The sequence below is a fragment of the Rhinopithecus roxellana genome, chromosome 2 (genome assembly GCF_007565055.1).
Source record: "Rhinopithecus roxellana isolate Shanxi Qingling chromosome 2, ASM756505v1, whole genome shotgun sequence".
NCBI lineage: Eukaryota > Metazoa > Chordata > Mammalia > Primates > Cercopithecidae > Rhinopithecus > Rhinopithecus roxellana.
In genome coordinates this window covers 154,437,301-154,462,482 of record NC_044550.1, presented here as the reverse complement: position 1 = coordinate 154,462,482, position 25,182 = coordinate 154,437,301, and the positions used below count along the sequence as shown (strand labels likewise).

At 38.6% G+C, this 25,182-nt stretch overlaps 1 protein-coding gene and 1 pseudogene across 1 annotated transcript in view; one reads left to right on the top strand and one right to left on the bottom strand.

Annotated features, from left to right (window-relative positions):
* The window catches only part of LRRC66 (leucine rich repeat containing 66), a 28,268-nt gene extending 7,435 nt beyond the window's left edge, over window positions 1-20,833 (bottom strand). Inside the window, 2 exon segments of the mRNA XM_010383584.2 lie at window positions 6,310-6,479; window positions 20,338-20,833. Coding sequence (XP_010381886.2) covers window positions 6,310-6,479; window positions 20,338-20,833 — 666 coding nt within the window.
* Window positions 7,591-7,852, top strand: LOC115894648 (annotated as a pseudogene).
* Window positions 20,834-25,182: the final 4,349 nt, after the last annotated feature.

Sequence of the window (25,182 nt, the reverse complement as noted above, 5' to 3'; positions counted from 1 at the left end):
AGCTATGCATGAATAGCACTTTGCAGAACACTGGGAAAACCTCAGTTTTCTATGTTGGCATTGCTTAATATGATAGCCACACCAATAGATGACTAACACACCTATCCATGTCCATCAGCCACTTATTCATTCCTTTGTTCATTTAACAAGTATTTAAACATATGTATCAGGTACCAGGCATATGCTAAGCACTGGAAAACAAAACACATATCATATATGTACTCAAATAGCTTAAACTTGGCTATTGAGCAATTAAAACAGGGGTGGTCCAAACTGGGATGTGTGGTAAGTGCAAAATATCCACCAGGTTTTGAAGACTTACTATGAAAAGGGGATATGGGGGGTGCACCCAAGATGGCTGAATAGGAACAGCTCCAGCCTCCAGCTCCTAGCGTGAGTGACACAGAAGACGGGTGATTTCTGCATTTTCAACTGAGGTACCGGGTTCATCTCACTGGGGCATGTCGGACAGTTGGCGCTGGTCCACGGTTGTGGCCCGACCAGCGAGAACTGAAGCAGGGCGAGGCATCGCCTCACCTGGGAAGTGCAAGGGGGAAGGGAATCCCGTTTCCTAGCCAAAGGAAATTGAGACACACAACACCTGGAAAATCGGGTAACACCCACCCTAATACTGCACTTTACCAAGGGTCTTAGCAAATGACACACCAGGAGATTATATCCCACACCTGGCCTAGAGGGTCCCATGCCCACGGAGCCTCCCTCATTGCTAGCACAGCAGTCTGAAATCTAACTGCAAGGCAACAGCGAGGCTGGGGGAGGGACGCCCACCATTGCTGAGGCTTAAGTAGGTAAACAAAGCCACCAGGAAGCTCGAATTGGGTGGAGCCCACCATAGCTCAAGAAGGCCGGCCTGCCTCTGTAGACTGTTCCTCTGGGGACAGGTCATAGCTAAACAAAAAGCAGCACAAACCTCGGCAGAGGTAAATGCCCCTGTCTGACAGCTTTGAAGAGAGCAGTGGATCTTCCAGCATGGAGGTTGAGATCTGAGAACGGACAGACTGTCTGCTCAAGTGGGTCCCTGACCCCTGAATAGCCTAGCTGGGAGACATCCTCCACTAGGTGCAGACCAACACCTCACATCTCATACAGTGGGGTACACCCCTGAGACGAAGCTTCCAGAGCAAGAATCAGAAAGCAACACTCGCTGTCCAGCAATATTCTATCTTCTGCAGCCTCTGCTGCTGCTACCCAGGCAAACAGGGTCTGGAGTGAACCTCAAGCAAACACCAACAGACCTACAGCTGAGGGTCCTGATTGTCAGAAGTAAAACTAACACACAGAAAGGACACCCACACCAAAACCCCATCAGTACGTCACCATCATCAAAGACCAAAGGCAGATAAAACCACAAAGATGGGGAAAAAGCAGTGCAGAAAAGCTGGAAATTCAAAAAATCAGAGTGCATCTCCCCCTCCAAAGGAACGCAGTTCATCGCCAGCAACGGAACAAAGCTGGATGGAGAATGACTTTGACGAGTTGAGAGAAGAAGGCTTCAGTCGATAAAACTTCTCAGAGCTAAAGGAGGAACTACGTAACCAGTGCAAAGAAACTAAAAATCTTGAAAAAAGATTTGACCAATAGCTAACTAGAATAACCAATGTAGAGAAGTCCTTAAAACAATTGATAGAGATGAAAACCATAACACGAGAACTACGTGACGAATGCACAAGCTTCAGTAACTGACTCAATCATCTGGAAGAAAGAGTATCAGCGATTGAAGATCAAATGAATGAAATGAAGTGAGAAGAGAAGTGTAGAGAAAAAAGAGTAAAAAGAAATGAACAAAGTCTCCAAGAAATATGGGATTATGTGCAAAGACCAAATCTATGTCTGATTGGGGTGCCTGAAAGTGATAGGGACAATGGAACCAAGTTGGAAAACACTCTTCAGGATATCATCCAGGAGAATTTCCCCAACCTAGTAGGGCAGACCAACATTCAAATTCAGGAAATACAGAGAACGCCACAAAGATACTCCTCCAGAAGAGCAACTCCAAGACACATAATTGCCAGATTCACCAAAGTTGAAATGAAGGAAAAAATCTTAAGGGCAGCCAGAGAGAAAGGCTGGGTTACCCACAAAGGGAAGCCCATCAGACTAACAGCAGATCTCTCGGCAGAAACTCTCCAAGCCAGAAGAGAGTGGGGGCCAATATTCAACATTCTTAAAGAAAAGAATTTTCAACCCAGAATTTCATATCCAGCCAAACTAAGTTTCATCAGTGAAGGAGAAATAAAATCCTTTACAGACAAGCAAATGCTTAGAGATTTTGTCACCACCAGGCCAGCCCTACAAGAGATCCTGAAGCAAGCACTAAGCATGGAAAGGAACAACCAGTACCAGCCATTGCAAAAACATGTCAAAATGTAAGGTTCATCGATGCTAGGAAGAAACTGCATCAACTAGCGAGCAAAATAACCAGCTAATATCATAATGATAGGATCAAGTTCACACATAACAATATTAACCTTAAATGTAAATGGACTAAATGGTCCAATTAAAAGACACAGACTGGCAAATTGGACAAAGAGTCAAGACCCATTAGTTTGCTGTATTGAGGAGACCGTATCTCACATGCAGAAACACACATAGGCTCAAAATAAAGGGATGGAGGAAGATCTACCAAGCAAATGGAGGACAAAAAAAAAGCAGGTGTTGCAATCCACATCTCTGATAAAACAGACTTTAAAACATCAAAGATCAAAAGAGACAAAGAAGGACATTACATAATGGTAAAGGGATTAATTCATCAGGAAGAGCTACCTATCCTAAATATCTATGCACCCAATACAGGAGCACCCGGACTCATAAAGCAAGTCCTTAGAGACTTACAAAGAGACTTAGACTCCCATACAATAATAATGGGAGACTTTAACACCCCACTGTCAACATTAGACAGATCAACGAGACAGAAAGTCAACAAGGATATCCAGGAATTGAACTCAATTCTGCACCAAGCAGACCTAATAGACATCTACAGAACTCTCCACCCAAAATCTACAGAATATACATTCTTCTCAGCACCACATCGCACTTATTCCAAAACTGACCACATAGTTGGAAGTAAAGCACTCCTTATCAAATGTAAAAGAAGAAAATTATAACAAACTGTCTCTCAGACCACAGTGCAATCAAACTAGAACTCAGGACTAAGAAACTCAATCAAAACCGCTCAACCACATGGAAACTGAATAACCTGCTCCTGAATGACTACTGGGTACGAAATGAAATGAAGGCAGAAATAAAGATGTTCTTTGAAACCAGTGAGAACAAAGACATAGCATACTAGAATCTCTGGGACACATTTAAAGCAGTGTGTAGAGGGAAATTTAGAGCACTAAATGCCCACAAGAGAAAGCTGGAAAGATCTAAAATTGACACCCTAGCATCACAGTTAAAAGAACTAGAGAAGCAAGAGCAAACACATTCAAAAGCTAGCAGAAGGCAAGAAATAACTAAGATCAGAGCAGAACTGAAGGAGATAGAGACACAAAAAACCCTCCAAAAAATCAATGAATCCAGGAGTTGGTTTTTTGAAAAGATCAACAAAATTGACAGACCCCTGGCAAGACTAATAAAGAAGAAAAGAGAGAAGAATCAAATAGATGCAATAAAAAATGATAAAGGGGATATCACCACCGACCCCACAGAAATACAAACTATCATCAGAGAATACTATAAACACCTCTATGCAAATAAACTAGAAACCCTAGAAGAAATGGATAATTTCCTGGACACTTACACTCTCCCAAGACTAAACAAGGAAGAAGTTGAATCCCTGAATAGACCAATAGCAGGCTCTGAAATTGAGGCAATAATTGATAGCCTACCAACCAAAAAAAGTCCTGGACCAGACGGATTCACAGCTGAATTCCACCAGAGATACAAGGAGGAGTTGGTACCATTTCTTCTGAAACTATTCCAATCAATAGAAAAAGAGGGAATCCTCCCTAACTCATTTTACGAGGCCAACATCATCCTGATACCAAAGCCTGACAGAAATACAGCAAAAAAAGAAAATTTTAAACCACTATCTCTGATGAACATCAATGCAAAAATCCTCAGTAAAATACTGGCAAACCGGATCCAGCAGCACATCAAAAAGCTTATCCACCATGATCAAGTGGGCTTCATCCCTGGGATGGAAGGCTGGTTCAACATATGCAAATCAATAAACGTAATCCAGCATAAAAACAGAACCAAAGACAAAAACCACATGATTATCTCAATAGATGCAGAAAAGTCCTTTCACAAAATTCAACAGCCCTTCATGCTAAAAACTCTCAATAAATTCAGTACTGATGGAATGTATCTCAAAATAATAAGAGCTATTTATGACAAACCCACAGCCAATATCATACTGAATGGGCAAAAACTGGAAGCATTCCCTTTGAAAACTGGCATAAGACAGGGATGCCCTCTCTTACCACTCCTATTCAACATAGTGTTGGAAGTTCTGGCTAGGGCAATCAGGCAACAGAAAGAAATCAAGGGTATTCAGTTAGGAAGAGAAGAAATCAAATTGTCCCTGTTTGCAGATGACATGATTGTATATTTAGAAAATCCCATTGTCTCAGCCCAAAATCTCCTTAAGCTGATAAGCAACTTCAGTGAAGTCTCAGGACACAAAATTAATGTGCAAAAATCACAAGCATTCTTATACACCAGTAACAGACAAACAGAGAGCCAAATCATGAATGAACTCCCATTCACAATTGCTTCAAAGAGAATAAAATACCTAGGAATCCAGCTTACAAGGGATGTAAAGGACCTCTTCAAGGAGAACTACAAACCACTGCTCACTGAAATAAAGGAGGACACAAACAAATGGAAGAACATACCATGCTCACGGATAGGAAGAATCAATATTGTGAAAATGGGCATACTGCCCAAGGTAATTTATAGATTCAATGCCATCCCCATTAAGCTACCAATGAGTTTGTTCACAGAATTGGAAAAAACTGCTTTAAAGTTCATATGGAACCAAAAAATGACCCCACATTGCCAAGACAACCCTATTGTGGGGTGGGGGGGAGGGGGGAGGGATAGCATTAGGAGATATACCTAATGTAAATGACGAGTTAATGGGTGCAGCACACCAACATGGTACATGTATACATATGTAACAAACCTGCACGTTGTGCACATGTACCGTAGAACTTAAAGTGTAATAAAAAAAGGGTGATATAAAATATTTCATTAATAATTTCTATATTGATGACATGTAAAATATAATATTCAGTAAATAACACTTACCACTATGGTGAAATTCACTTGCGTATTTTAACTTTTTCAGTCTAGCTACTAACATTTAAAACATTTCACTCTAGCTACTAACATCTAACATTTAAAATTGCATGTGTGGCTCACATTCTATGTTTCTATTGAATGATGCTGGCCTATATAAAGAATGGGAGTTGTGGTGGAGATTATGGAGATGGAGGACTAAAGACTCTTCCAAACCATCTCGTAGTGTTACACTGCAGGCCACTCTGGTGTTGCTAAAGGACCACTGAGAGGAAATTTTACAACATTCTCCCAAAGGGAAGGGTGTGGAGAAAAGTGCTTGGAGGAGAAGGTGCTGAAGCTGCCAGACCTCGAACAGGGCTTCAGGAGTTCCTTACCATTACAGCTATTGGCATCTTGGGAGATTAACTGCAATGCCAGAGACAGGAACTATGGGGCCAAAATGTGACATAAATCTCCCCAATATGGGTTGGACATTTAGAACTACATGTGGCACATGTGCTATACAAGTAGGGAAATATTATCATTATCATTTTTATTGTTTTGTGCCCAATTTTGAAATGGAAGCAACAGAGTCACTGGGTTTCAGAGGCCCATCTAGTCCTGGGTCGTTGACATCTTAGCATCAGCCAGATTGGTTTACAGGGGCCTCCCCAAGCATTCCATATTGCATAAGACCCCTGAGACCTTTCACCAATCTTGTAGCTTAGGGAGACAGCCTTACTAATAACTAAGATTTAATTTCTTGCCAACTGGTAAGTGGAATGTAGGAGTTGGATATAATTTGACTTAGAAAAGTAATGTGTCAATTCTTGCTGTTGAGTATTATGTTGGAGTAAAATTCATGTCCCTTATTGTGGCCTTTGATTTTTGAGGCAAGAAAGAGACTTCAGTTCTTTAAGGGATATTAAAATAGACTAACAGTTTTTGATTAATAGCCAGTACTACTGGACATGAAGAAACTCTTCAACAGAAATATGCTTCTAATGTAATTGCCCATGTATCTTCCTTATTCAAATATTATAAAAATGATTTCAGAACCTGTAATTTTTTGAGGTCCTTGAAGGCTTGTGGGTGAATTTTGAATCTCTTGTTGCTCTTTAAATAGAGATTCTCCAGTTGCAGGCAGTTGTGAAAATCAGACCACCCTATTTGCAATATCCCATTGAATGACAGATTCAAACTCTGCAATGACTTCAGTTTCCACAGTCCTGTTAAAATGAAAAAGTAAGTTAAAATCTAAACTGGTGAAATTTACTGCATCACTGTTTGTAATGTTGAAAAATTGGAGACAACATTAAGAGTGCTCAACTGAGGTATTGCTAAACAAAGTGTAGTATATTAATACTATGAAATAATATGTGATCTCAAAGGATAATGAGACAGATCAACATGTAAACTGACTGAACAGGAAGAAAAAAGTTAAGTGCAGAATAGTATAGAGTATAAGTCCAATGTCCTTGGGAAAAAGAGCCACATGCAAACACATACACAGATTTTGAGTGAGCAGGAAAAGGCCTGGCAGGAGATAAACTCAACTACTAATAGTTACACTTAGGACTAGGATGATTGAGGGAAGTGAAGAGGGATAAGAAAAGAAACGTTGTTTTGAACACTTTTGAATTCTTTCTTTCAATGAGCATGTACTACTTTTAAAATAAGAGAATTACTTCTTCTCCAAGAAAACACCAAATGGCAGATGACGCCGGTGCAGCAGGGGGCGGCCTGGAGGCCCTGGTAGCCCTGGGGTGGGGAACCGCGGTGGCTTCCGCGGAGGTTTCGGCAGTGGCATCCGGGGCTGGGGTCCCGGCTGTGGACGGGGACGGGGCCGAGGCCGCTGAGCTCACAGAGGCAAGGCCAAGGATAAGGAGTGGATGCCCATCACCAAGCTGGGCCACTTGGTCAAGGACATGAAGATCAAGTCCCTGGAGGAGATCTACCTCTTCTCCCTGCCCATTAAGGAATCTGAGATCATTGACTTTTTCTTGGGGGCTTCTCTCAAAGATGAAGTTTTGAAGATTATGCCGGTGCCGAAGCAGACCCGTGCTGGCCAGCGCACCAGGTTCAAGGCCTTTGTTGCTATAGGGGACTACAATGGCCACGTCGGCCTGGGTGTTAAAGTGCTCTAAGGAGATGGCCACCGCCATCCGTGGGGCCATCATCCTGGCCAAACTCTCCGTTGTCCCCATGCGCAGAGGCTACTGGGGGAACAAGATCGGCAAGCCTCACACCGTCCCTTGCAAGGTGACAGGCCGCTGCGGCTCTGTGCTGGTGCGCCTCATCCCTGCACCCAGGGGCACTGGCATCCTCTCAGCGCCTGTGCCCAAGAAGCTGCTCATGATGGCTGGTATAGATGACTGCTACACCTCAGCCCGGGGCTGCACTGCCTCCCTGGGCAACTTCGCCAAGGCCACGTTTGATGCCATCTCTAAGACCTACAGCTACCTGACCCCGACCTCTGGAAGGAGACTGTGTTTACCAAGTCTCCCTATCAGGAATTCACTGACCACCTTGTCAAGACCCACACCAGAGTCTCTGTGCAGCAGACCCAGGCACCAGCGGTGGCTACAACATAGGGTTTTTATACAAGAAAAATAAAGTGAATTAAGCCTGAAAAAAAAAAAATAAGAGAATCAGTTAAAAATATAATCTTGATTGAAATACATGAAAAACATTTATTTGACTGAACTATATAGTAAAACTAAATAATCTTGCTAAACAATAGAGGACAAAAGTTGTTTTGATGCTTTATTTACACGGATAAATTCTTCCAGTTTTAAGATTTTTCTCATTCTATTTTTTTCTGAGGCAGAGTCTCACTCTGTCACCCAGGCTGGAGTGCAGTGGCACAATCCCCACTCATTGCAACTTCCACCTCCCAGGTTCAAGTGAGTCTCCTGCCTCAGCCTCCCGAGAAACTGGGATTACAAGCGCCTGCCACCATGCCAGGCTAATTTCTTTTTTGTATTTTTGGTAGAGACGGGGTTTCACCATGTTTGTCAGGCTGGTCTTGAACTCCTGACCTCAAGTGATCCACCGCCTTGGCCTCCCAAAATACTGGGATTACAGGCATGAGCCACCACACCCGGCTATCTTATGCTATTTTGTAGCCATGTCATTTCTTGTAGCTACTTATTGTTGACATTATGACTATTCCTAGGCATTCTTGTGTTTTCCAAAGGTAGTAAGTTATAGCTAGATTTTGTTTTCCAGCAAAATAATCAAATTGAATTTTGGTCTCTGCCTTTGTATTTCACTTGATTTCAGAGAGTAATCAGGAGGTCCATTTGGCACTGAAAATAAATAAAGGTTGAGAAGGAGGTGCCAGTCATAGCTGTCTCTCAAACTTCATTTCCCATATGGGTCTCAGAAGGAAATGCCTGCATTTTTACATTTCCTTCTGCTCTGTTCTTGCATGTAGCCTGTATTTTTAATCAACAGAACAAGATCAGGTTGGTTCAATTACAGGAGGCTTTATTCCTTGCCTACTGTCTGCAAGGTGCGTATTGTAAGACTGATTATACAGGGAGATGACTTAATTGAAATGGCTGCATCATCAAGATTGTCATATGTTCATTTAATTGTATACATGCTAAGCAAGAGATCATCAGGACAACGAATGGATCAAAACATTATGGGCAAGGCAGTCAGTGCTGAGGACAAGCATGGACAACATAGAATCTTTACTCTTAAAAGAGTTTAATCTGATCCAATGATAAGACATAAACTCAAGGTAAAGTTACTAGTTATACAGAGTAGTTCATCACATGGACCGTCTGACCATAAAATTAATTTTTATTTGTTTGTTTGCCTATCAGATGATCAAGTCCTCTCAGGGCAGAATTCACATGTTTGAACTTTTGCAATGCTTGGTGGAATACAGTATACATTCAATAGGCTAGAGGCCACCACGTCTGGCCTGCATAGAGATTTAAAAATCATTGTGCTGACATTAAAAATTCAATAAAAATTTGCATTTCTGGCTTCTCTTAAGAAAACTGGAAGTTCTAATCGGCACAAGATGACATTTGGCTGGAGCTGAATGAAGGCTGCCTGCTGTCGATGGGGGTATGAGCTTATAGAAGATTATCATTTCTTTGTACTGATGTCTCTGTCAAAAACAAGAAAACAGACTGGGCACAGTGGCTGATGCCTGTAATCCCAGCACTTCGGAGGCTGAGGCGGGTGAATCACTTGAGGTCAGGAGTTCAAGACCAGCCTGGGCAACGTGGTGAAACCCTGTCTCTACTAAAAATACAAAAATTAGCCAGTGTGGTAGTGTTTGAGTCTGGGAGGCAGAGGTTGCAGTGAGTCGAGATCCATGCCACTGTACTCCAGCTGGGGCAACAGAGTGAGACTCCGTCTCAAAAACAAACAAACAAACAAAAAACAACGACAACAATGACAAAAAAAAAAAACAGGAAAACAAAGGATAGGCCAAGAAGACCTTTTTTTTTTTGTTTTGTTAATGGGAGAGAAGTAAGACATATTCAGCTTATTCTGGTAAAAAATATTTCCATATTGGTTTGGAAATGGCCATTGCCCAAGTCCCTGTGCACTACCCTGCTGCCCTGAGCACTTACTTCAGTCTATCTTCTCCTTGCCCCCGGTCCAGCAGCACCTGGCTCCAGCACTACAGACAGGAGGCATCCAACTGTGGAGCCCAGGCTGAAGGCCAGTTGTTAAATATTTTGAACATAACCTCTGGAGAAAATGTTTCTTTGTGCATAGAAGCATATTCCTACATCTTTTAATATGCAAGCATAAGGGTCTGTCAGAAAAAAATGCAAAATAAGACACCAACATGAAAGAAGCTACAGCTTTCTTAACATTTTCATGATACCTGCCTGGCCTATATAAGGATGCAAACTCATGATTCCTAAAATATCTCAGTGCTTAATTGAATTGAGTAAGTGCCCTAGGAGCTCAGTGGAGGCAGCGATCATGCCTAGCTTTAAAGTGATGGAAGAAATTATTTTTAAACTCCTAATTGTGTACTCTTTATGCTCTAAGCATTTCACAAACATCTCCTTTTAACCTTCACAAAGCCTGAGGAGTTATCAACATTTTACGAACGAAAAAAACTAGGTTCAGCAAAGTTAAGAACGTTCTTAACAACACCATGGTAGGTGGAGCTGGAATCAAAACCTAGATCTCTTAACCATTACCCTTAAGCACGCCCATCTTTTATTAACTAAAAACAAACAAAAACAAACAACCCTCCCTCAAAGCCACAAAAGAGTGGTCTGGGTCATGGAGTACATAATGAAATTGCCAGATGTATTGGGGGTTGCTTAGTTAATCTGCTTGTGTCACAGAGTAATAGGGTGCTGGAGAGGAACTTAAGAGACTGAGGTTTATTCCACCTTTATTTGTGACTTTTTGTTTGGTTTTGTTTCGAGACAGGATCTTGCTCTGTCACCAGGCTGAAGTGCCATGGCACAATCATAGCTCACTGTAACCTCGAGTTCCTGGGCTCAAGCGATTCTCTTGCCTCAGCCTTCAGAGTAGCTTGGACTACAGGTGTATGCCACTATGTCTGGCTATTTTTTTTTTCTTTTAATTTTTTGTAGAGATAGAATCTCACCATGTCGCCCAGGCTGGTCTCAAACTTCTGGCCTCAAGCAATCCTCCCACCTTGGCCTCCCAAAGTGTTGGGATTACAGGTGTGAACCACTGCTCTCAGCCCTGTTTGTGACTTTTGATGTGAGCCAAAGAAAATCACTTAAGGCCTCCATGCTTATTACATTCCTTAAAAATGGTTTCTCATAGCTGGAATTGAGACATGTCTTTGATTACTATGATCTTCAAGCTTTTGGAGTTCAGTGGAAGCCAGGTCCATTAGTTTGGATGATTGTTCATCAAATATTCACTGTCCTGTGGGCCAAATACACTTCCCCATCCCACTGAGTTGAGTTTGGCCATGTAATTTGCTTTGGCCAAAGGAATGGCAGCAGAGGTGGTGTGAGCAAAGATCTGAAACATGCTTATGTGGCAGAGCTTGCTTTCTTGGTTTCTGCTAGTGTCATTAAACTAACATGGCCTGGTAGCCTGCTGGTCCAAATGAGGGCCTTGTGGAACAGACTGGGACCCATGTGTAACTTTCAAGATAATAGGGATGAGATGAGCCCTTGAGGGATAACAACTAACTATATTAGAGTAGGGTTAGAGCTCTTGACTGTCATTTTTTTTTTTTTTTTTTTTTTAATGTATAGAATTGAAGTTGTTTAGTGAGATCTGGCAGGAGTTCTACTAGCCTCAGGTGACTATGTGTGAATTATGCTGGATTAAGTTCTGTTAAGTACTGACACTATCTTGTGAATGGGCTGATGCTAGGATGAAGATGAAGACAGAATCTGTTTGATAGGCTAGAATCGAAGATGGCTTCCCAACTCTGGTCTGCAGAAAATCCAGGTCATGATACCTAGCTGGCCCTGACTGGTGGGGATGAGATGCTCTGATATCAAGTTTTCAGGAAAAGAAGCTCCTGATTAAATAATTTGACCTGGGTGAATTCCAGCGATCTGCTGCAGACATTATTCTAATCTCCACACAACGAAGTAAATTCCAGTTGGATTATAATATGCCTGAAAAATCTTCTCTGACAATCTTGCCATCCATGGAGTTAAGGCACATATAAATAAAATGTTGGTGTAGTTGCACATGGGGAAAGCTGTTTTTGAAGATTAAAAAAAAGAAATTATGAAGGAAAATATTAATACATTTGATTGCCAAAAATTTAAATTGAGTGTATATCAGGAACACTATAAAAAGAATAAAGATAAGGATGAGAGCAGATTTCTTATTGGAAACAATGCAAATTCAAAATAATGGAGCAACATTTAAACAAACTGAAAATCTTTAAAAAGGTCAGTCTAGAATTCCTTATTGAGTAAAAATATACTTGAAAAACAAAGGCAAATAAAGACCTTTTCAATAAAGATTTGAAAACATTCATCAGGAGAAGACCCAGACTAGAAAAAATGTTCAAGGAAGTCTTTTAGAAGAAAAATGAAACCAGATAGAAGTCTGGATATAAGAAAGGAACAAAGAGCTCCAGAAATGTATGTACATTAATTTAAATATTTTTTCTTATATTTAAGTTTCTTTAAAAGCAACAGTGAGAAGCAAAGATAGTAAAAACATATTGTGGAAATTATAACATATATAGGGGTAAAATGTAGGACAATACTTGCACAAAGGACAGAAGAGGGGAAAAAATGGGAGAACGTCGTTGTAAGGTTCTTATGTTATAGGCAAGTAGTATAATACCAAATAAAAATAGACTGTTATCTTAAGATATATATTGGAAACCCCAAAGCTAGAACTCTAGGATATCCATAGATTATTGGATATTCATAACACACTTCTAAATAACCCATGGTACAAAGAAAAATCAAAATAGAAATAAAGTATTTTGACTCATCTAAAAATGAAAACATCACATATCAAAATTTGTGGGATGTAGCTAAACCATTTTTAGAGGGAAATTACTAATTTATTATTAAATTGCACTAAATGCCTGTTAAAGAAGAAATGCCTCAAGTCATTGACTTCAGCTTCTCCTTTAAGAAACTTGCAAGAATGAATGAAATTGAAAGTAAGCAGAAGGAAATAATAAAGACCAGAGAAGAAATAAAGTAGAAAATGTAAAAATAATAGAGAAAAATCAATAAAACCAAAAGCTCGTTCTTTAACAACAATAAAATTGATTTAAAAAGACTTCTAGTCAGGCTGATCAGAAAAGATAAGATATAAATTATCAGTATCAATAATAAGAGAGGTGGCATTACTACAGAGTCTATAGATATTAAAAGGATAATGAAACATTGTGAACAGCTTTATGCTAATAAACTACCAATACTCACTCAAAAAGCAATAATGTGAATGAATACCCCTGCATCTATTAATGAAAGTAAACTTGTAATTAAATACCTTCCAAGAAAAAAACTCCTGTTCAGATAGCTTCACTGGGGAATTCTATGACACATTTATGGAAGAAATAAAGCCAATTCTAAACAAACACTTCCAGAAGACGGAAGAGGAATAAATATCTCCCAACTCATTTTATGAGGCCCGCATTACTCTAATACCAAAACTAGACATCAACAATAAAGCAAAAGAAAATAATAACCCAATATTCCTCATGAACACAGATGTAAAATTTCTTAAAATTTTAGCAAATTGAATCTAAAATATATAAAAAAGATAATAAATCATGACAAAATGGAATTCATCCCAGGAATGCAAAGTTGATTTAATATTAGAAAACACAATTCTCCAGATTAACAGACTGAAGAAAACCCCATATGATCATCTCAATGGATCCAGAAAAGGTCCTGGGCAAACTGGGAATAGAGAGAATTTCATTAACCTGGCATACAGCATTTATGAAAGATCTAGCAGCTTTATTTTTAATAGCTAAAAAGACAACCTAAGTGTCCATCAACAGATAAATGAATCCTCAAGATAGAATTCTACACAGCAATGAAAAGGAATGAACTTTTCCCCACAGTTTACAGAAGTTTTTCTTTTTGTCTTATTTTTTAAAATAATGTCAACTTTTATTTGAGAGTACATGTGCAGGTTTGTTACATAAGTATATTGCCTGATGCTGCCAGGTAGTGAGCATAGTACCCAATAGGCAGATTTTCAGCTTTAGTCTTCCTCCTCCCACACTCCTCCTCCTTCTAGTGGTCCCCAGTGTCTATTGTTCCCATCTTTATGTCTGTTTGAACCCAATATTTAGTTCCCACTTATAAGTGAGAATATATGGTACTTGGCTTTCTGTTCCTTCATTACTTTGCTTAGGATAATGGCCTGCAGCTACATCCATGTTGCTGCAAAGGACATGATTTCATTCTTCTTTAGAGTTCTGTAGGAGTCCATGATGTATATGTACCACATTTTCTTTATCCAATCCACTGTTGATGGGCACCTAGGTTGATTCCATGTAATTGCCATTGTGATTGGTGCTGTGATGAACATATGAGTGCATGTGTCTTTTTTGTAGAATGATTTATTTTTCCTTTGCATATACACCCACTAATGGGTGTGCTAGGTCGAACTGTAATTCTGTTTTTAGTAGGAATGAACTTTTAATATACACAATGACATGGATAAGTCTCAAGATAATTATGCTGAAAAAATAAGTTAGACCAAAAATAAACGTACATATTGTATAATGCCTTTTATATAAAATTATAGAAATGCAAGTGAATCTGTAATGAAACAGAAAGATCAGTGGTTACCTGAGTTGGGGAGAAGGGATGGGTGGAAAAGATAGATTACAAGGGGGGATGAGGAAGCTTTTGGGGTAACAGTTCATTATCTTGACAGTGGTGATGGTTTCATGAGTCAATGTGGTTCAGAGAGTCAGAGGACAGATCAGAAAGTGCTCAGAAAAAGGAAGAGCAGGGGCTTCCATTATGCAGACCTATATAAATATCAACAGAGGCACCAAGACTGTTGGCAAATACTCTAAACATCTGAAGACAGAGAATGAGAATCCCCTTTAATTATCTATTGTGCCTGAAATCAAGGAAGTTACCATTATTTCAGGTAAAGTAAATAATGTAAAGACCAGGGCGAGAAATACAGAATTGAAGACTCAGGACGATCAAGTAGCACTAAAGGGGAACTAATGCTTTTGAACACCTGTCGTGTGCCTGGCACTGTGAGAGATGTTTTACATGTATCATCACTCTATGTGTTACAGTCTTGATATACACTGTCTCTAACCCTCACACCAACCCTATACATATAATTATTCCTAGTTAAAGATAAGGACCAGGAAGCTTTTTTAGGTTAAGTGACATGTTTAAGGTCAATAAACAAGTAAATAGAGTAATATAAGATGTGTAAAAGAATTATAAGAGTAAACAGGCTGAGGACGGTGGCTGATGCCTGTAATCCCAGGCATCTTCAGGAGGCCGAGGCAGGTGGATCACTTGAGGTCAGGAGTCCAAAACCAGCCTGGCCAACATGGTGAAACTCCATCTTTACTAAAAATACAAAAAAAAAAAAAGTTGAGTGTGGTGGCAGGCGCCTGTAATCCCAGCTACATGGAAGTCTAAGGCAGGAGAATCTCTTGAACCCAGGAGGCAGAAGTTGTAGTGAGATGCGACCATGCCATTGCACTCCAGCCTGGGTGACAAGAGTGAGACTCCGTCTAAAAATTGAAAAAAAAAAATTAGTAAATAAAAAGAATGGGAACTGAATATACCCAAGCATGTGGGGAGAGGGTGATTTTGATTTTGAATGCAGTTATTAGAGAATCCTCTTATTTAACTCCCCTCATAATATCAAGCCGAGATTTTCCAAATGGAAGGTACATTTCTTCTGGAGATGAGAATAAAGACCAGGAAGTTCAGTTACTCCTCCTGGATGAAAACTTTTCTTTTACTTTCAATTTTAGATAATTAAGATTTTTTTTTTTTTTTTTAAGGGAACTGGTTTGGTCCTTCAGATAACCTGGTTTGTTTAGGGTCTCTCAAGATGGAGTTGGAAAATCTAAGAAAACTCTTGCATGGTACTTGACTGCACTTCTCAATGGGAAAATGTGTTCTTTTAATATTTTTGCTTGGTGAGCCAATGTTCAGAGGGTAGTCAAATGAGTGAAAGAGGCTGTATGGTGCATTCATGGCTGGGGCTTGAACACCAGGGGTAGATTTTATGTTTCAAGAGAGGAGAGTTGAAAGCCGGGAGGAAAATATAGAGGTACTTTGTGGAAAGGGAATTATTTATTGAACTGCTTTCTAAAGATTACAAAGGCCACAGTAGGCAGGAATTTTATTAGCCTTTGCATTTAAGTGGCCAGAGGCAGTTTTATTATTTCCAAGAAATGATCTATCAGAAAAAAAGGCCACAGAAAGGATACTCGGACATTACACTTAGTAAATACACCCTCTGTACTATGAACTTCTTAAGTGCTCTCCCAAGTGTGATAACCTGATAACATAAAACAACAATATTCAGGGATTGTGGCTTTTAGTCCAAAGAGCAGTAAGAATTGGAATAGAGTCTAGAATGGTCCTGGGTAAGATATTTGATTCATTAGGTCAGATCTTGTTGTGGTCAAATTATGTAGGTGAGCCAAAGGCCTTGCCTTTTTAGTTTAGTGTCTTATATACTTTTTGTTTCTTTAGAAACTGAATTAGTTTTCAGTACATCACTTTTTGATAATTCCATAATCCAGTAGCAATCAGGATGAAATCTTTAATTTTCTATGAATAAAGGAACACAATATACTTTACTTTTTAATAATACATTTTTTTTTTTTAATTCCACCAGCTTCAAATGTTAGGTACTATTTCATCTTATTTCTAACACATTTATCTCTTGGGTTCTGGAACTTAGTTGGTTAATGTGAGGCTGCTACATTTGGTCTATCAACCTAACTGGAATCCCAACAAGATGTTGTTCCTGCTACCTTTCCAGTTACTCTGTGAGCACTCCAAAAATACTGCTTGATGAAGGTAAGACAGATTAACCAGAGACTGATCCCATTGTTTTCATGTTTTAAAACTAGTTTTTCAATTATTGATGCTGTACTCCAAAAATATGGGAGGAAGGTAGAAGCATTATTAAGATTAAATTCATGGTTGGCTTCTGTTTTATAAATTGCATTGGCCAGCACCTCTTCTGGGCATTTTCCCAACATGAAGCTTATTGATGACACCACAACTGACTCTGAAGACAGGGTTAGTTCGTGTGATATCTCGCCCTTACAAAAGTGGGCTTTCCTGAGTGAAAGCAACTTTTCATTGGTTCTAGAAACAGCCCTCATTTTAAAATATGTGGTACATAGTTATGAAGGTTGCTTGACTGTTGCTTTCTGAGATGTCCCTAATTTATTATTATTATTTTAGATGAATGCAAGTGCCTATATAGTCAGACACAAATAATTATCTGCTCATGAATTATAGTGGGCTACTACTGCAATAATTGTTTAACATATTAAAAAATAACTTGACGCCGGGCACGGTGGCTCATGCCTCTAATCCCAGCACTTTGGTACGCTGAGGCCTGCGGATCACCTGAGATCAGGAGTTTGAGACCAGCCTGACCAACATGGAGGAGGCCCGTCTCTCCTAAAAATACAAAATTAGCCACGTGTGGTGGCACATGCCTGTAATCCCAGGTACTTGCGAGGCTGAGGCAGAAGAATCTCTTGCACCCAGGAGGCGGAGGTTGCAGGGAGCCGAGATCATGTCATTGCTCTCCAGCATGGTCAACAAGAGAGAAACTGCATCTCAAAAAACAAAAAAAAAAATTGAGATTTAGACAAAAATTAATTATTTGTTTCTAAATATACTGTTATTCTCAATTTATGCCGAGAATAATAAAAACTAGTATTTCCAAGATAAATCTTCAGACAAGATTCTGAAGTACTTTTCACATATTTAAATTATGACAGTTTATTATGCCAAATACCATGTTAAGTTAGGTCTTTGAGATACATTTTTTCATTTAATCCTCACAATGATCCAATGAGTAAATCTTACATTATCCAGATGTCACCTATAAATAGACTTAGAGTGAAGAATTAAAGAACAAAGAAACAGGCCAAAAATAGGGTATGCCCTAGGCAGCATCTCTCTCTTACCAGCAGTTCCCCTCAAAATGAGATTTCAAAGTCAGAGCAACCCAGCCATAGTCACAGAATCATAAAACAGGAAAAGTTGTTAGAGGAGACTCAACCTAGTGAAAACTAATATGATTATGGGAAAATAATTGAAATAACAAAATACTATGGATAAAAGGACTCTGAATTATATCCAATCAGACTCATGCCTTACACTGAACTTCCAAATCTATATCTTTTCATTCACCACTCTATGACTTCATTTGCTAGAATTTTAATAGAATTTCAGATATAGAATTTGCTCACTTCACTTCTTTTTTCCCCCTCCTCTTCAAGTTGAACATTTTTCTTCATCTTTTGGGAGGCAAAAGCTTAACTCAAAAAAAGAAGATGGATCTGTATCTGCATTTATAGGGATATTTGGTCTTTAAGTGGAACTGTATCAGTCCTAATCCCCAGTTAGCTCAGGGGAATTCATCTGCCTAAAGGAGAGAAACTCAGCACTTCCCTATTTACTCTTGTGGTGGGATAATATTTTGACCTGTTAATCTCTTACCTTCCTATATTTTCCTCTTGCTCTTTCTCTCCATTCACACAGAGACTAGGCTCCACGTTCATTGTCCCAGGGAAGGCACGTGGCAAGGCAGAAAGTAGCTGAGTCTACCAGTCTTTCTGGCTTTCGTTATCCAAAACCCTAAACCTTTATAAGAAAGTGTTTGCCAGACAGAGGGTTTTGAAGAAAAAAAAAAGGGAGAAGAAATTTTCTCCAAACTGAAGAGACTGAAAAGAAATATTCTCTGGGTAGCAGGGGTAAGGAACATTCACACCTTGATGACTTGTTACGAGTATACGACTCTTGAGCTGGGTACAAATCCGGGCAAAGGCAGAGGAAAGCTGATGAAAGACTGATGTTAAGTATCTCTACGACTCCCCCAGTGGGGGCTCAGAATCAGAAATTATGTTACTAAAGACAATAGAAGGTTATATCTCTAGTACACTTAAGTTTGTGGATTGAGATTCACATCTACCACACCAGTTAAAAATTTTTGTTATATGACATGTCTATATGTAGCTATAATGACGTCCATCAAAAAACAAAACCTGGAAATAACCTAGTGCTTGATTAAACCAGTTATGATATATGCATATATAAAAACTATTCAACTATTTGAAATATTTGTGAGGTGGCTTAATTATATAAAGATATTAAAATATTCTATGATAAGAAAATACAAATAAGAAATATGGACAGTATGATCCAATTTTAAAAGAAAAAGGTACAAATAGGCATAAATAATAAACTAGAAGAATATATATAACATGAGTGACTTTAATTTTTCCCTTTAAATTTTTCTTCAGTCGTTAAATGTTCTATAAGTAACAGGTATTCTTCTTGTAATAAAAACAATACAATAAAAATCATAAAATAAAATGCATTTCATTTACACAGAAAATATGACACACTACTTTTATGGAGAAGGTCAGGGAGAGAAGACTCCAACCCTTCTCAAACAATTCTGCTGACATGGTGACTGTAATAATTTCTATACCTGCTAGGCTATTATTGCCAAAATGATGCTTAAAACAAAGCTGGAGAAAGAGCATGAAAATAAAAACATGAAATGTCGAACTGGATAATAAGAAAAACCAAATATGCGCAACTTGGAATGGAGAAAGAGAAAAATATCCTTATACATTTTTTTGTATAATGTCTTATATAAAGTAGGTGCTTAGCAAAGAGTGAATGAGCCTGAAAACAAACAAGGAAAGGACATTAATTGTCTAGCACTCTGGAATACAAAAAGGGCAAAGAAAGTTTTGCTTTATTAACCTGATATATTTTCTAAAGAAAACATTGGTGTTTACTGTTAAGGAACTCCAACATGTAGACTACTGAATGTCAGATGAGAATTTATGATAATAGGAGGCTATTTGGAGTACCCTGTTAGAAACTAGGATAAGGAATTCTAATTTTGACTTGATAACCAGAAGATTTACATACCAATATATAATATTAGGATACTTCTGCTGTACTTTTGGAGGACAACTAGATAGACTGAGGCAAAATGTACTCAAAGAAGAAAAATATTATGAATATGACATTTAATTTGAATTGCATTACATATTAAATATATTTGAACTAGTTATTGCTCAGTGCTTTTCTGTATTAACAAATATATGATAACCAAAGTAGGTAACTTAGAATCACTCATTATTATTTAGCACTTACATACTTCCTAGTGTCTCGATAACTGCACATAACATTAATGTCAGATATACTAATGGGAGACTAAATTTCATTAGTTGTAAATTCCACACACTAAAACTTCCAATGCCACTAAGAAACTTTATTATACGTACTCTGATCAAATTGCATTACTTTTAGCTGTCTCCTTGAAGCTGAAAACAAATGTGGAATTCTTATGAACATGAAACAACTCCACATAAGCATTGTTTCTCTGCCTAGTTAAAATTGTACTCACCCTTGGGAGTGTCACTGAGTTTATTTCTCTGAAGAATGAGCACCTTCAGCAATGGAAACCTATTTCTGAAGCTGCTTCTGTGGCGTTTCACCCATGAGGACTTAGGACTGAGTAGATCCAAGGAGAGGCAGTGGACGGCATTGTTGCTGAGATTTAACACTTCCAAAGCATGTAAGTATGCAAAAGGGCTTAAAGTTATTTTTGATATGAGATTGTTACTGAGGTCCAGATGTTTTATTTTCCACTCTTCTTTTTTCATGTGAAACTGTAAGATAACTCTAAAGAAATTGAAACTTACATCCACAGTGGCTGCTGTTTGTGGTATGTCCACAGGTATATCATGCTTTCCGGTAAAAGAACAATTTGTGAGAACATATTCATTCCATTGGCATTCAGAATTGAATAAAATATTACTTTTTCTTGACGCATTCGTCATTATTCCAGTAAAATAAAGACCTATAACTATGGTAATGACTCTGAAACAGAGGTTTTTCATAATGCCTGGAAAAAGGAAAATGAATTGACTTATTCACAATAATATAAAAAAACTAACAGCAAATAAGCGGAAATTTTAATTTAATTTTCAATTTAAGATTTAGGAAAGTTATCCTGGTTGCCAATTTAAGCGAATGTTTGATTTCTTACTGGGGCATGAAAATGTAGCTACCAAAATGACATAGCCATAGTATAAAATTACATTTATGTCACATTTTAAAGAAAGGACTCCCCTGATTTTTCAGAAAATACATATTCACTTAGGCCTCACCTCTGCATCTGCTTTTCCAGTATTGTTGACTCTGCAGTGTGCTTTTGGATGAATGAAACCTTACCAAGATTAAAGACTTCCCTGTTTCCTTGTAGGCCATTAATACAGAGCAAAGTCTACTATGCTTATGTACAACATCGTAATCAACCATGTGGTTTATTACATAAATGATAACCAGTTACACTAAACCGTGACCCTCCATAATTCTACGAGTAAAAAGTTCAACTCACAAAAGAGGCTCTTATTTTTCATGACTAGAAGAATTACAAGCTTTGCTGTGTGGCTTTTGTGACTTTTCAAATCATTATGAAATCATTTAGATATATACAACATAATGTGTTATCAAATACATGTTCTGGCTCTGAACCATGAAGATGTAATAAGATACAGAAACACTGAGTACCTTTTGTACCAAAAATTTTTGAGAAGAAATTGAAAGTTTTTATAAAAGAAGTGTGTTACAATTCCTGAATGTATCATAAAAATAATTTTAAAAATGGGTAATTTTTGTGATTTGTTTTAAACTAAATTCCACTTAAAAACCACTGTGTACAAATAATCACATTAATGAGTATATGAGTTTCCAAGAAATCGTCCCTTCCTCTCTGTTCTAATGGCACTCAGGTGAGTTTTCATCATTGCAGCAGTCTGAAACATTAAAATGACTTAACTGAGTTTCTTGCCTCTGCCTCTTGACTTTCCCTCTTCGTCATCCATCCTAGGTGACTCCAAAGGATTATTTTCCTACAATAATGTTTTCCCTATATTATTTCGCCTATAGTCCAAATCCCTCAGGTTGGTATTCAAAGCCTGTTATCTAGGTAAACTTATGACCTAGCTTGATAAGTTCATGTGGAGCCACTAAAAGACGTGGCTTGTGCAAAGAATGATCTATGCATATCGCATGCTGAAATTCACTTTCAGTTCATTCCCAGTTCCAAGTTCAATGCCTTTTCCTCTGAGCCATAGTCTTGAGATGGAGTTTTGCTCTTGTTGCCCAGACTGGAGTGCAATGGCACCATCTCAGCTCACCACAACCTCTGCCTCCCGGGTTCAAGCAATTCTCTTGCCTCAGCCTCCCGAGTAGCTGGGATTACAGGCACGTGCCACCACACCTGGCTAATTTGTATTTTTAGTAGAGATGAGGTTTCTTCATGTTAGTCAGGCTGGTCTCGAACTCCTGACCTCAGGTGATCTACCCACCTTGGCCTCCCAAGGTGCTGGGATTACAGGCGTGAGCCACGGCACCCGGCCAGGCACAGTCTTAAGTATCCTTCCAGACTCACCTCACATCCTATGTCCTGGTCATTTTTCCTGCTTTAGCCTCCATATTTGTCTATTTTTACAGAAATCTTTCAGTAAACACTGAAGGAATGGATACATATTAGTAACATTCAGCACTGCAATTGTTTTGCTTTATATCTGTTCTGAACTCCTAAAAAAGAGAACATTATCTATCTATCTATTTATCTAATGTTTTATATTTTTAATAGTCTGCAGTCTGTCACTGGGTTATGCTGTTTGTGTGTAAATGAATGCATGGAGTGAAGTGAATGAAATTTACAATGTAACTTTAAAACTTTTGTTTCATACAAGGTCAATCCTCCCATATTTTCAAGGGCATTTAAATTCAGGTACACATGGCCATGAACAGCAAAGGTGTCCTACAGCATGGAGGAGTGATTTACAGTGTGCTTCTTATGCAATACTAGAAATTGAATTGATTTGCCCAAGAAGAAAGACATTTTTTCTACATTCAAAGCTGAGATCATTATATATACAATTGTGCACCAAGCTAATGTAACAAAATCAACAACAAAAAAATATAGTCACCATTCACAGGTACGTAACTTTGTAGTGTTGAAGAGAAAGACATGGTTGAAAAATACTTTTTCTTAAGGGGACATGAATTAAAATTGCCCTGTTTCTTTTTGAGCTGAAGAGATTTATACATGATAGGTTTGAGTTCAAAACAGCTAGACAAGACAATCTTATATCTTAAAGTGAAAGGTGTTAATTTGTTAAAAAGTTATACTATTTATAAATTTATAGGTATTAGGTAAGGAACCACTGTGAACTCCAGAAAAAGTTGCTTAGGAAACTGGAAACAATTAGGCAAAATGTAAATTTCAAAAGGGACATAGTCAAGCTGAAGTATGAGGAAGCAGTTAGAAATACTGGGTGTGTATATTTGTGTGTCAGCTAGTGAAAGACAGGAAGAAGGCAGCAGAAAAAGCAAAGTATTATAGAAAGGAAATGAAGAGTTCATTTACACATAAAAGAAAGAGGGTGGCAAAACTGAAGGAAAAAAGCAACAGAGGCGACTTCAGGTAAGGACAAGATCTGGAAAGTAATATTGCTTCTAAGACATACCTTTGTATCCTAAGTGGTTTTCAAATGGGTGGATTATCTGGATCAAGCCAGGTAGGGATTTAAGACCTGAACCTTTGAGGCTCCACCCATCCTGCCATCAAGGCTGCCCAGTGGCCAGCCCTCATCCTTTCATCTCCGGCTTTGGCCTCCTGCCATAGTGACAGTGTGCACTTTCCGCTAGGACACCAGGGAAGCACCACTGGAGAGAAGCCTTTTGCAATGCAGAGGGGAGGGCATTCAAAACTGGGAATGTACAACTTTCTAACTTTGAGTTCTAGGAGTCCAGAGAGATTACATAAACACTGACTGTGTCCCATTCTCAAGTCATATTTACATTTATCACGTTTGCATGACTAAATAGAAAACAGTTAATACATAACCATTAAATAACAGCAAACAATTTACATAATTTTTATTGTAAACAAGTTCATAACTAGTTATTACAAACTGAATCAACTGAAACACAAGTTAGCAATGTGAAACACATTTATAGGCTTATTTTTGTATGGCATAATTGGTAATTTTTGCCCCCTCAATACTTTTAAGAAGACTGCTAACATTTTCAGCATTTCAATGATCTCTTCTTTGTCAAGTTTAGCTCTATGACATTCTCATTACCTTAAAAAAAACTCATTCAAATATAGGTAGAACTTCTACCTTTCATCATCAAAACTATCACACAAAATTTATTTTTTCACAATGCAAAAAGAAAGACAAATGTATATTTTAAAACATTATCAGCAGACCCTGTTTTGTGTTGTTTTTACATTTTTCCATCTGCCCATTATTCTCTAAGAAATCTTGCACTGATTTCATTTGCCCTCCTTGTCGTTGCAGCCCACCTCTAGAATACTGTGGTAATTGAAACTAGCATGTACCTGCGCCCCCTCCCAGGGTCCTATCTTTGTCACCCACCTCCCCCATGGCTACTGCTTGTCATATCTGTGCTAGTGCAGGGATAAGTGTACAGCTGGAAGAGGCGAAGTCAGCATTTCAGTTTACAGAAAAATACCATCTGGTGGACAGAATGAGTTGTTGAAGATTTACTACGAATAAAAATAAGCCGGCCGGGCACGGTGGCTCATACCTGTAATCCCAGCACTTTGGGAGGCCAAGGTGGGTGGATCAAGAGGTCAAGAGATCGAGACCATTCTGGCCAACATGGTGAAACCCCATCTCTACTAAAAATACAAAAATTAGCCAGGCGTTGTGGCACCTGCCTGTAGTCCCAGGTACTCGGGAGGCTGAGGCAGGAGAATCGCTTGAACCCGGGAGGCAGAGGCTGCAGGGAGCCGAGATTATAGCACTCCAGCCTGGCAACAGAGCGAGACTCTGTCTCAAAAAAATAAATAAATAAATAAAAAATTTAAAAGCCAAAAGTAAAATTGAGAGTTTGCCCCTGTTCTGCTTTCTAATAGATTTTCCAAGTCCACATTTCAGAGAAACAGCCAGGACTACTGTAAAGTATCCTAAAACGCTATGCCTGTTAACCATCATTTGCATAAAAACATCAAAATAGCCTCTCATGTCAAAAGCTATTTTGATACATGGAGATGTATCAAAAACACAAGTATTTCCCAAAAAAGAGTAAAAATAGATTATTTCATGAATTACATTTAATAAATAATATTTTGTAATATAGTGTTTTCTGGTTTTTATAAAAATATTTACTTAAACTTTTAAAAGAAATCTAAATAGAGCAGACA